Raw genomic sequence first — 13027 nt, 5'->3', positions numbered from 1 at the left:
CAAAACTTTGCAATTGTGGAAGCTAATTAAGATTCTTCAGAGGAGCTCTCCTTTCCCCGGCGGTTGCAGAAGGCCTCATTAGACATGCTGTACCTCCCCCTTTGCCCAGCAGAATGCCCCACTGTGCTTGGTTTACGTTATAGCTTATGAATTAACCGCCTGATTCTGAAAAATACTACTTTGGAGCTAAATAAAGCTGTTCCCTTTAAGGGGAAAAAGTCAGGGCTCCACATGGGAATAAATCAACACTGTATTACCTACAAACTCCCTTCTCTCTCACGCTGCACATTGAGGATTCACTTGCCACGATACAATGGGTTCAGTACAAAAGGAATTTCTGTGAAGATGGGGAGGAAAGCCTGGGCAGTACGCATGACCTACGCACTTGCATGCCGGCAGCTTTATCTACACACAACCGTGATTGAAAAAAATCAGTTTACATGAAATGACTGTGTATATTTGCCTTTTCTTTTTTGTGTGTACTTCTCTCCCCAGCTTTAAAGTGAAGAAACCCGTAACTGGTATAGATCAAGCACGTCTGAGAGTTGCTTGGTACTAATGCTGTGAAGCTGAACTACAGAGCTGAACACAGCTCTAGTGCCGGAACAAAATTTCAACTGACACCGATACATAATATTGGAACTCCAGTACCTTTGAGTGGTTATGGCTGCAAAAGTTTATATTCAGTCTTTACGTTGGTTTTAAAGCAGATTTAGTCCTGGTTTAAAGCCCAAACTGAGGAATACATAAATTTAATTATGTTTCATCTAATACAAATAGCTTTCCCCTGCTGTGTTTGTGCAAAAATCTGGTTTTGATTTTTTAAAAGAAAGCTAACTGCAGGAACAAGACAAGGTATTTCAAGCAGTGAAGAAACCCAGTGTGGTGACATAGTTTCAAGTTAGTAACGACAAGCATAGCGTCAGCTTGGACAGCCTCCTCTTCCTGAACGTTTTGAGTGTTTAGCTACACCTCTTTCAAAAGAATACTCTCCCCTCCCCAAACTAAAAATGAGAACATTAAAAGATATGAGAACTTCACTGCACAAAACCATACTATATATTGTAATAACAAAATGCTTTATTTTGGGGGAATACAAGTGTGACACCCTCATTATCAAATTGTTTTAAAGACATTCTTTCTTTTAAAAACGTAACACTCATAGAAAAGGTGACCGGTGGGTAAGCCCTCTCATTGAGCAGTGGGAATTCTTTTTTGGGATCTGACTAAGCTACAGCAACAGATTTCAACTCTGTTGATATTTTTTAGTAGCTTGGGGCACACCTGCCACTCGGCACTGCTTCGGTTTGACAGCCTACCAGGATGCTGACAACATAACGCAGAGATGGAGCTATCACAATTCTCACCCAGGTCGCTTTGCAACAAACCACAAGACTTCACCGTTACCACAAGAAGACAGTGAGAAAGCCACAAGGTAACTCATCTTCTCTTTTATCTCCGAAGACTTTTCATGCAAGCCCTATGCTCATGAAATTCTTGTACCACTCATCTGATTACATCTCAGTACTTCACCACACATCCCCCTTTGCTGTAAGCCAGAACTGTATTGTGAATGGTATACAACAGATCAAAGGCAAAAATACAATTATTTCCCCAACGTATCTGCTTTCTGTACAGTAGGTTCCAAGTAAGTTGGGATATGTTTTAAAGACCGCAAATTTATATCCATAAATTACTTCTGCCCTCTCTGAACCTTATGTTAGAATTTATGTTATTAAAGAAAGGGACTGGTAAGTTCCTAAAATCATCAGGTTATGAAGTAAGCACTCGTCTTTTAATCCAGCATGACAACTCTTTGCCACAAGCAGTATCCATGCTAAGCGGTAAGATACATTGGTCTTATTGTTTAAAGGGGGTTCACGTTGTCTGAAGTGGGAATGGCAAACTCTAAAAGAACTAACAGTTTTCTTTATTCAGGTTAGACATAACAAATATGTCAGATACAGCAGTTAGTCTAGAAAAACACATTTAAAAAAATCTTCAGCAGACCATGCTCCCTGTAACAAAATCTTTCAAAACCAATTTTACAAATTATTCTACATTAATGTAAAAAGAAAATCTTAAATTTAGCATCATGGATTCCATCAAACATCTATCTATCAAAACATGAGTTTCACTATTTGTAGATGTTAGAATTCATAATACATTTTTCTAATGCATCCTGTACATATTAAATAACCTAAAAGGCTCCTCTTGTAGTGCATTAACAGTTTAGCAAGCACACTCAGTATTTCTCCAGTACCATTTGCATTACAGTTATTTGCCCGCAAATGTAATTAACATCTAAAAGTGCACACAGTTAGGTCCCCCCTCCCTCCCCATAACCTGTTTCCCTGCTGAAACCCAGACATCCACTGGAAACATTATGCTACTGTAGCTAATCTACCCATGATTAGAAGTGTGTGACTAAAGTGTTCTTAAACTATACAGGAACTTAATTATATACAAGAATCAAAAGGACAGCCTGTATTTACATCAAGAAACTTCTTCTACCACAGCATTATACCAAAAACTCGATACAGTGTTACAGTTGGTATTTACTTAGGATTTTAGCTTTAAGTCAGTATAACACAAAACTTAGCTCAGGAAATACCCTGAAAAAATGAGCATGTTTATTAAATAGGACTTCTATTATGCCACAAGACAAATATCCATTGCTGGATATTCTTACAAGTTCAGTGTTTGAAATAGTGTGCTGTTCTATAAAGCTTCCAGGAAGGTTGCTGGGGAAAAAAGGAAAGAAAGAAAAGACAAAAAGGGAGGGGGCGGGGGGAAGGAAAAAAGGACAGCAGATATCAAGTAAGGAATTAGATTTGAATAACTAAACCAAACTGTTAGCACAAGTTTAAGACAGTCACTGCATGCAGAAACCCCTTGGAAAAGTGTCATACAGATCTGAGTAGGTTGTAATACACAAGCTTAAGATGTAACCTCACTGAGTTTTTCCATACCAGTTGGTAGAACTTTTCCCTATCAAGTGGAAAAATTTTAAGATTAAATTCCAGATTATCCAGTTTGAGATTAATAGCTTTACTCTCCAAGAAATCCAGTGTATGAACCTATATTACATTTTTCCAATGCTACTTTAAAAAAGGCAAACTATAAACTTTTCCATTCACTTTTTACATTGAAATCCAAAGTGTTGTCTTTAATTCGCATTAAAGTGGTCAAACATTTCTCCTGTTTCTCCCCTCCCCAAAAGTGCAAAAAACAAGTTGCTGCTTGGTCCACAAACACAATACATCATGTACAGCGAGAGATTTTCCTTCTGATGGAGTATGGCTGCCAACCCATCACTTCCAGTTTCTACTCCAAGAAAAATGTCAACGTCCAAAGATGGAATTCAATTCCAGCAGAATTAATTCTACAATCTGATTCTGGTATACTGTGTGGACTGCTATATTACCAGTCTCTTTCTCTGGTTTTAATAAGGTTGGACCAAAAACTATTGCTACACTTTGATAGGTCATTCGGTTCTTTTCTCCATTTTCTACAACTCTGAAAGAGAAAAAAATACACAAAAAGAAACTTCTCAGTGTTACAGTAATAGGATGACAGGAGAAAGACACAGTCCGAAGCAAATGACGATTCACAGTATTTAAGGAGTAGTCTTGTATTAGGACATACAGCTCCTGCGACTCCCCTGTCTACGGAAAAGTTTTGTTTTGAAATGCTATTCCTGATCCTCTCACAATCCCTTGAACATGAGGACTTGGCATTAAACATCACAACTATAATACACACTGTCTGAAGTCTGCTTGGTGCTCTGCAAGCTTGTATAAATGCAGACTGATACGTTGTTTTCATCAAGTCCAATATAGGCAAGAAAAATGCACTGGGAACAGTCTCCTAGTAGTTTTAATTGGATTATTTAGCTTTAAGGGAGGATCAGCAATACAAAGCCTTTCCTTCTACCTGCTACTTACCTCTTCAGGTGTCTAAAGAGTACCTGCATAGTGTCCTGATTTGGTTTTGGCAACTGTTTGATTAAATCTTTAACAGCATGGACACGCTGCCTTGGTTCTTGTTCTGCAAAAGGATGAGGTGTAGAAACAAGAGTTCAGTATTTTTGTTCAAAACTTTAGCATAAAATTTAACAGACTGGGAATAAAAGCAAACGTTTCGGAGTCCTAATATGAGATAAAATACTGCCACCTCCTGACCGGACCATGCATTACTGACAGGCAATTTCATGTAAGCCTTACAGACATTCATAACCAAAACATTCTTTTTACTGTTCAAAATAATTAAATGAATGGTACATAGTGAGCAGAACTTACACAAGAAGCACAGGTATGTTTTTCAAACTTACTAATTGCATTAACAAAGTCATTGAAGTGATTATAGGTGAAGAGCGGCTCTGGCAATTCTCTGAAAAACATCTTTAGAGCTCCTGTGATGACATGTATATCTTCCCATTTACTGTCATTCAAGTCTAGTTTCTCATCTGAGAGAGAAAAATGAATAATTAATGTTAATAATTTAACCATAAGAGCTTTTTTTTAAAAAACAAACCTAACTACTCTTCCGTACTTACTGCTTTAAAGACTTACTCCAGCCCATTCTCTGCTGGGATACAGAGCTGCAGCAGTGTAAAAGGGGATACAAAAACTGAACCACTACAGATGGAGATGGCCAAACTCTGCCTACTGCACTAGGTGCAGCTCCCCTACATCAAGGGCATTTTCCAGAGGGGAATAGGAGCTGCTGACATAACACAAAATTTACGGTTAGACCCTGTCAATCAGGAAACGAGAGGTCAGATTGCAGATAGGGCTACTGTCCTCTTCCTAGTTGCAAGCTGCCTATTGATTCCCACTGAACAGAACACTAAGATACAGCCACATGAAAGGGTTTTATACAAAAGAGTATGTCAAAGAGCAGCTAAGCACCCCATACTAAAAAGCAGTAGCAAATCTCACTAAAAAGCATTAACTTACAATTTTAGTGCTAGTGGAAGCTTCATATGCTTACTGTTTTTCTATGAGATACGAAGTTATTTTGTTTGAAATAATTCTCCCCCCTCAAATTCTATTACCACCTTTCTTCAGAACTATGTTCTAGCAATGTCTCTATGCTTCACATAAGACCAAACCTCCAGGATGCTAGGTTTTTCAAGTGATGTATATCACACACTAAATTCTGCAATTTTGAAGTAATTTTACCTTGAAGATGGCAATGATTTCTCATGAAAGACTGACATTATAAATTAAGAAAACTTTTTTCCTGAGCTTTCTATGAACTTCAACAATCTGAAAATATATGCAATTGTAATATAGTTGAAGGAAGCTCACCATGATTGACTGCAAATCTTAGCTTCTGTATCACTGCAAGATTGCCACTAACTCGGTATAAGCCGTCAACATCTAATCCTAAAACAAAGGGATAAATCCATTTTAATTCCTTACACATGTATAAATTCTGCAATCATTAGGCTGCTTCTTTATAGGTCTACTCAGCAAAATTAAAACCAAAAGAAACCCACCTTGTAACAAAGAACACTTGGTTCAACAACAACAAAAAAAGGAAGTTAAACTAGTTTTTTGGATGAGCAGGGTGTATCAGAGGAGGTTTAGTTTGCTGACACAGGTTTGGTAGCGTCAAGCTCAAAGTAATCTCTAAAATTTCCTACACAGTAGAACAGTAGTAATGAGGCAACAGCTCCAAGTTTCCCCAATGAGACTAGGCGTCTTGTTTAAGATACTCTTGGTGGGTGGCCAGGGGGCATATGGGAATCCAACATGCAAGAACCAAATGTTTTGTGGATATTCAATGTTTTTAATGTATGGTTAAGAAAAAACAAATCAAGTCATGCATAGAGATCATCTCAAAGTTGTCAAGTGACCAGGTTTGCACGGAGAAGGAATGATGTGCATGCACACTCATCACTACCCAACAGCCTACAAAACTAAAATGGGTAGCCCTTGCCTTTACAGTATTGCACACTCAACCAGAAGAAAACTGTGTCTCTGTGGTTGCTACTGCAGTTACTCAGAAGTGATTAGGAGGTAAAGAATTTAACTGAAACGCCACTTGAATGCAGTATGTGAGTCAGTGCCACTGAGAGGGTGAGTGTTGCCAGAATACCTGCAGTCCCTGTAGCTCCTCAAGGAGTGGTCTGATGCAACACAGCACAGTTACCAGCACCATCTGACATATCCCTTTTCCCCATAATCCACTAGTCATTCCTTTACAGAAAGAACTGATTGGAAGTGTATTGGCAGTAGGAAGAAGAGTTGGAGAAGCAGGGAAAAAGCTGTTCATTTCTGTCAGCTTCCCCTCAGGGATTTAAAAAAGGAAAACTTCACCACTATCTTCACTGCAGTCCTGTCTTTAAAATAAAAAAGAAATAAAAAAAAGAACAAAGCAAAATAACCCCTTTCTCACAAACTGCAGACCACAAATGCAATAAAGCCTGCTGTTACAAGCGAGGTGGCAGTTTGTTGAACTACAGTAAGGCAATGGAAGCAGTTATTTTTCCCCTCCCAGGCCCTAAGATAGCAGCATTGAGAAAGGACTACAGGCTGCAACAAAATCCTAAATGAAGTTCCCATGGAAGATGCCTTAAAACTCACAGGTAGTATTCCCCTGTAACACTTACCCTGATTCTCAAGAGAATGTTCTCAGATTAACAGAGTGGTATATATTTGAATGATGATTATGGAGATTCCATAACCCTCTCTCAGTCATCTTTTCCAAGAGATAGGGCAATGACAACAGCAAGAAAACCATCACAGACTACAGCCAAGTCAGGAGTCACAACCAACATATTTTCAACAAAAATGTGAAGATGTCCTTTACATCAGACAATCCAGAATGTCACATGTAGCTTTCAAACATATAATTTTCTCAGTTATTAGGCAGGACAGACTTATTTTCAATGAAAGCAAACAAAAATTATCAGTGTCCACACATTGACTCAATCTCCAGAACTGCATAAAACTCCACATAGCAATCGGTGTAACTGGCTGAAGGGCATCAAACTGGTATGACTTATCTTCTGGCAGTCAAAGCACATACAGAGCAGCAACACAACTTTTTCCTAGAAGTTTGTTTCAAGGAAGTTTTAATATAAATTATTTTGTTAGCATGCTTAAACCTTCCAAAAATGAACCGCCGCATTTTGACAGTCTCCCTCTTTTCACCTGAAGAAAGTGTTGATGGGCTGAGCTCTTCTATCACTTGTAATCCCTCTTTCCTTAGAGCCTTGCTGCCAGAAGGCTGTCCTGCCTTCTCCTCAGCTTGAAAAATACTGAAGCAGATCAATTTCTCAGATGTAATATCTCCTCCCCTCTCCCCATTTTGGAACCCACCTACCTCCCCACTCTTGAAAACTCATTGCTATCTACAGATGAAGGTTTCAGATCATTTTCCCTTGAAGAAATCTGCATCATTTTAAGGATTAAAACGTTTAAAATCACATAGCGTGGTGAGCAAGAGAGATTTGGAAACAAAAAATTTTCACCATACCATGTTCCTCAACATGCTCAATGCACAGCTTCACGAACTTTGGCACCGTGCTGTTTTCTCTTTGACACAAGCTGGTGAGATTGGAACCAAACACTTGATCTGGAACCAAGTAAAGAGACTGATTTACAGTGGAACAGGACTCAAGTGACAGAACTAGTTCAGGTTAAAACAAACCTCTACAAAGGGGAAAGGAACATTTTGAAAAGAGCGCTCAGCAAGAAAAAGCTCCCAGTAAGAAAGAGTGTCAGCAATTACCCAAATGTGAGTCTCTGAGTAAGGAATTTTTGCTACAAAATTATTTTAATCCATCAGGAGATACTTGTAAGAGTCATATAGTCATTACTGTAATGAGAAATTTAATGGATTCAAATATCCTGTTACACTCCATTCCTGTTCTGAGTTCACAATACATTTACTGCAATCTTTGTTAAAAATCTGAACAGAGATAATAAACTAACCAAAGTGAAAGCTTCTGGCATTGCTTGGGGAAAAACCCTGTAAAATTTCACCTTTCATTGCACCTACTGTTTAACCCAGCATTACATATTCATTTACTTTAATGTAGAGTCTTTAACTTCTAACATTTTTAAGCTCTGACATGGTAAATACATCCATTCAGAGCTCTGTGATATAATGGTTTATCAAGTAGGACTATGCATAGGCAACCTGGCTGCAAGGTTGGAATACAAATACAGATATTTATGGGCAAAGGTTATTTTGACTTTTTGTTTTCAAAGCTACACAATCCAGAGGGAGTGTTTTCTATCATAAACTGGAGCAAAAATTAAAATCAGCTTGGGGAGAGAACAGATTCTTGTAATGTCTTAGTGTATTTCAGCAACGTTAACTCCTCTTGTTCAGGTTATGTTATCAACAAAATCTCTCAGACCCATTTCTATGGTTTTCAAAGACGCCCAAATAATAATGACCTCCCCTGTTCAGACGCATGAAATTGAAATAGGGACTTGAGATAGAGAAGCAGAGTTCACACTCTTAAACAAAAGAAAGTTTGTGGTGTTTTTTTTTTAAAAAAAAATCTGTTAAATAAGGTATGTGTCTGTCTTCGCAGTATCTAGTAGATCTTACTGCAGAGCTTATGCAAGAGAGGAACTGTTCTTGCATAGCAAGATGATAGCATCTAGCCCATTTTTCATGTTTAGTAATTTAAGCAGATTCATTAACAACACTTGCATCTGACTACTGCTTTGGGAAATCCAAACAGCACACCAAACCAATTCTACAGTATGAAAACTGACATATAATGGCATTATTAGCTGTATGCGTACAAGGCCAGTGCCCCAAAACATCTCAGTCCTGCTGCTGCTACTCATGCAGCCAGCTGTATAAGCAGAATCAGTAACAAGAGATTGAAAAAGCCCACGCAGCAGAAAGCCAGGCCAGCATGCAGCTGTAGTAGGTAAAGCAATGCAGATTAGGTGGCACAAGAAAATACCAGCATGTAACAAACTGATTTCCTACAATTGCCTCTGACTTTAATAGTTTCCACATATACAGGAATAGTATTTTTTCCTCTCATCTTAAAGTAACTTTTGTTTTTCCGTGTAACAAAACTTTAGCACAGGTACTTCTTTGCTTAGTGCATGCTGTTTCAAGTGGGGTTTTTTTCTAGAACTTTTCATCATTTTTTACACTGGGTTTGCCAAGGTTTCCATTTACTAAGCTTGTTCTGTAGCAGCCACAAAAGTACACTGGGCTTTTAAATAAAGACTTCTGTATTTTTCATTCATACAATAAATGTAAAACTGTACAGCACAGATGCAACTTTTAAACTTTACACCATGCTTTTAAATAAAAACAAACTCTCCATTCCTTAACATCTTTATTAAAAATCCAATCATCAGCACGCATGTGTACAAATTAAACTTGGCTTAGCATTCACTGCTGCTAATGTTAGAAGTTACGTTACTGAGCCATGACATGAATACTAAGCTTTGAAGCAGAGAGCAAAACATCAAAGTTTGGGAATAATGCCTCCTTATCCCAAACAAAAAATTCATCATTTACAGTTAAATTATATTTGCAGATACACAAATATATCAAACACCACATGCAACAGAAGCACACCTGTTAAAGTATGTAGTTAGGCAAATCACAGTAGGATTTGGTCTGATATTTGCCTACCCAAACACTATTTGACCCTAGTAAAGCACCACCTACAAGTCGTGCTAAAGCATACAAATAAATAAATAAAGTTTTACAGTCAGTACCAAGTCAATAATTTACACAAACACATTAACTTAAACCTGTGCAAATACTGTTCTCTCAAAGCTTCTACAAGTGTGACAAATGGAAATCAATTCTTTCATAAGTTTGATTCAAGAATGTCTGTAAGACTCATTGTTTGTGAAATAATTTAAAAAAGGTATACATTCAAAAAAGGTTAGGGAAAAAAGATGTTTAAGATCCTTTAGCCTCATTCTGCTTTGCCTAAATATTTCATATCTTATGAGATAGCACATGATTGTCTGGTTCTACTCAGACTAAAACACCCTTGTGAAACAGATGAGCACATGCATTCAAGCTCTGTACCCAAAGGACTTTTCTTTCCCTTGTATGCACAAATTATCATCAGCTATCTGAAGTTTCCAGCTCAGAACAGCAGACCAAAAGAACTCTCTAGCTAAGAAGCACTCCAAGCCCAAACAGGCTCCTGGGCCCTCAATTTTCACTGCATTTTTTGCCTGTAATGAGCTGAAGGAGAGGACATTCTCTGTGAAGTTTAGTGGATAGTAGCAGTGCTCAAGAATGACAATCAATCACCAGTTCCACTACACATCCAAGACTTTTGTTAAACCAGCTATACACATGTGTTTTATTCTAACACCAGACCATTTTAACCCCATTTTAGACATGAACTACTAAATTCAGCTTTTCAAATTATTTCCCTTGTTAAAAAGGTTCATTTACCCTTAATGTAGCCTTTTTCACGGACAGCTTGTAACGTAGGGCGCCGGGTAAGAAACTTCTTGAGCTTCGTTTTGGTCTTTTTCTGATCTGTAGAATCTATATTGCTAGGTGCTTTCACTGCTGAAAAGAGAAATGCATTTAGTGTGAATATCCACAGAACCAACACTGCATTTATCTGCCAAGGAACCAACATAAAAAAAACATTAAGCTCAAAACCGCATAAAAATCCTATTCAAATTTGCATTGCATCCAAATTTTTTTCCTTAACTTTTTGGAACTCCTTGTAAATAGCATCCATTTTTCAAACCACCAAGAAACAACCCTGTCACAAAAAACTTCTAAAACCAAGTTTGCCTGTGAAACTAACTAAATGGTAGCTTACATATGTAATTGATGTGGAATTAAAAAAAAAAAAAAGAGAGAGAGAGAGAGCGCGCGCGCGCGCTATGTTTCAAAACCAGTCCTGCCTTTCATTAATTTAACTATTTTAAAAGAAATAAATACTTTCTTGCAAATTACATATAAGGCCTGGAAGTAAAAGACAGAAAATAGTCTGCCTGTGCACAGGAAGAAAATTCTGGGGCTAAAAGAAATTTAACTCTGAAGGTGTAATTAAAAATGCTTAGTTTCTCTAAATAAGCCAATAAAACCTCACTAACAACTTAAGTGAATAGTGCAAATATTTACAGATGCTGTACCACAGACAAAAAGCAATTCTAATCAGTTTTGAACGTGTAAAAGGACAAAAGGATCCTTATACAAATTCATTCAGAAAAATCAGAAAAAAGTCTAATTACTGCTGTACATTTGATAATACCTTGAAAATAATCCATTTCACTACTGCCTATTCCCTATTTTTCATGTGCCGTACAGCAGGAGCTAAAGACATTTTTTTTGGCCTTTTTTTTAAAGTATGATTAATAAAACATGGAAGAAAACTTACTAACTGGCACCAAGAAGTAGCATGAACTATATCAAAGCCTGTTTCCAAACTTGAGTAGTTTCATTTTTAACCGCCCTTCTGCATTCTGAAGATGCAAAAAATAAAAATTGGCATTGCTAAAATCAATTAATGGAAAATTTTCAACTCACAACGAAGTTTCTTTGAGTCTTTATTCTCTTTCTCTTTGTCTTGTTTTTCCACCCCAGGGGAATCTGGTACATCATCTTCTAATGCTTCATCAGACTCTACTACCTATTAGATTTAAAAAGATACAGTGGTCAGTTTACCAATTCATATAATATAGCACTAACAAACACATTTCCTGTAGACAGTTCTACATTTTTTCCCCCGTAATAATATTCAGTTGGTTCTTTCCTGAACTCTAGATGCTAAAAATACCTTCAGAGATAATACCATTCTCACTAGCACAGTGAATAACTTTGAAAAACACAATTTGATCATAAAACCCAATAAAGAAAGTTTTGCTGGACACTGAACAAAGTACAACCAGCCTTTCATGATAAACCTTCATTACATCAACCAATAAACAATATTAATGTTTTTTTCAAATCCAGTAGACAAACATCAGCTATTTCATTTACATGGTCTGATACAGAAGCACCTAATTAACAGGGTCTACAAAACACTTCTAGACCATTTGCCCTATTTCTAATTTCTGTAATTAGAATTTTCTGTGACAGAAAATAGAATTGCCAGTTGGAAAAATTCACCACTGTCAAAACATACACTGAATTCGTTCTGAGAAAGTAAATGCACCGGGGCCTAAAATCCTTGCCCTGTGTTATTGCTCTGTCAGCATATTCTCATTAAACAGAGTCAAGAGAAAATGTAGATCATGTAGTGCGGAGGCAGATACCAGAGTCTGTGAAACTGCCCACCTGCAGCCTCATACCTATACTACACACATGACTTCAGACATATCTGTAAATAGGAAAAGAAACTTCCTCTGGTCTCAGTGCAACATACTGCCTGCCAAAACTGTGTCTTTCTTACTTCACTTCTACTGAAGTGACTTGACTTCTATGCAGTTAGAAAAATCTGACAGTATAGTGTCTTTTGTTACAAGGAAGGACATTTTAAAAAATAAGGCAAGGTTGCGTACTCCAGAGCACTGAAAGAGCAGAAGCATGACTTCATCGACTAAGGGGTACTTTAACTTGAAGGGCCAACATCAGCTGTAAACAATCCTCATTCCCTGTTGCTTTTCAAAAGCTTTGTATAGCCTTTTTACATATCAAAGATCAATATATTCAACCGCCTGATTAACGTCCCCACTAAGGACCCCTCTGCCACTAAGGCCATTCGGACAGTGCTCTCTTCAAGAGGCCTCAAAGCTTTTTAGGACTGTTAAATTTAAAACACATGAATTGTTTGGAAAAATCACCTGGGATCTAGTTTGTATTACAGAACAAGTCTGATCTAATAAATTGGAAATTTGTGTACGTAAAAAAGAGCAGCCACTTCGTTCACAGATAGCTAATTCCTCTTGTACAGCATATTGCCACAACAGCAGCCTGAAGAAGCAAAGCGACCAGAATCTAAGCTGTACCACCTTCTTTTGAGGAAGGTTTCATCACACTAGAACTAGCCATAGCCGTCCTGGGAAAAAGACTCACAGTTGCTATTACCATAAAGTTCTCAAAA

General features: G+C 37.6%; 1 protein-coding gene across 1 annotated transcript in view; it reads right to left on the bottom strand.

The window, feature by feature from the left end:
- Window positions 1-2363: 2363 nt before the first annotated feature.
- The window catches only part of ARHGAP12 (Rho GTPase activating protein 12), a 73681-nt gene continuing 63017 nt past the window's right edge, over window positions 2364-13027 (bottom strand). The window contains exons 11-17 of the mRNA XM_059819137.1: window positions 11512-11614; window positions 10420-10539; window positions 7492-7590; window positions 5316-5393; window positions 4334-4468; window positions 3948-4050; window positions 2364-3519 (exon numbers count right to left, since the gene is read on the bottom strand). Of these exons, the coding sequence (XP_059675120.1) occupies window positions 3345-3519; window positions 3948-4050; window positions 4334-4468; window positions 5316-5393; window positions 7492-7590; window positions 10420-10539; window positions 11512-11614 (813 nt within the window). The 3' untranslated portion in view covers window positions 2364-3344. The remainder of the gene's footprint in view (window positions 3520-3947; window positions 4051-4333; window positions 4469-5315; window positions 5394-7491; window positions 7591-10419; window positions 10540-11511; window positions 11615-13027) is intronic.

This window comes from Gavia stellata, chromosome 6 (genome assembly GCF_030936135.1).
Source record: "Gavia stellata isolate bGavSte3 chromosome 6, bGavSte3.hap2, whole genome shotgun sequence".
Lineage (NCBI taxonomy): Eukaryota > Metazoa > Chordata > Aves > Gaviiformes > Gaviidae > Gavia > Gavia stellata.
Note: the sequence above shows the minus strand (reverse complement) of the source record. Positions and strands in the feature narration are given on the sequence as shown.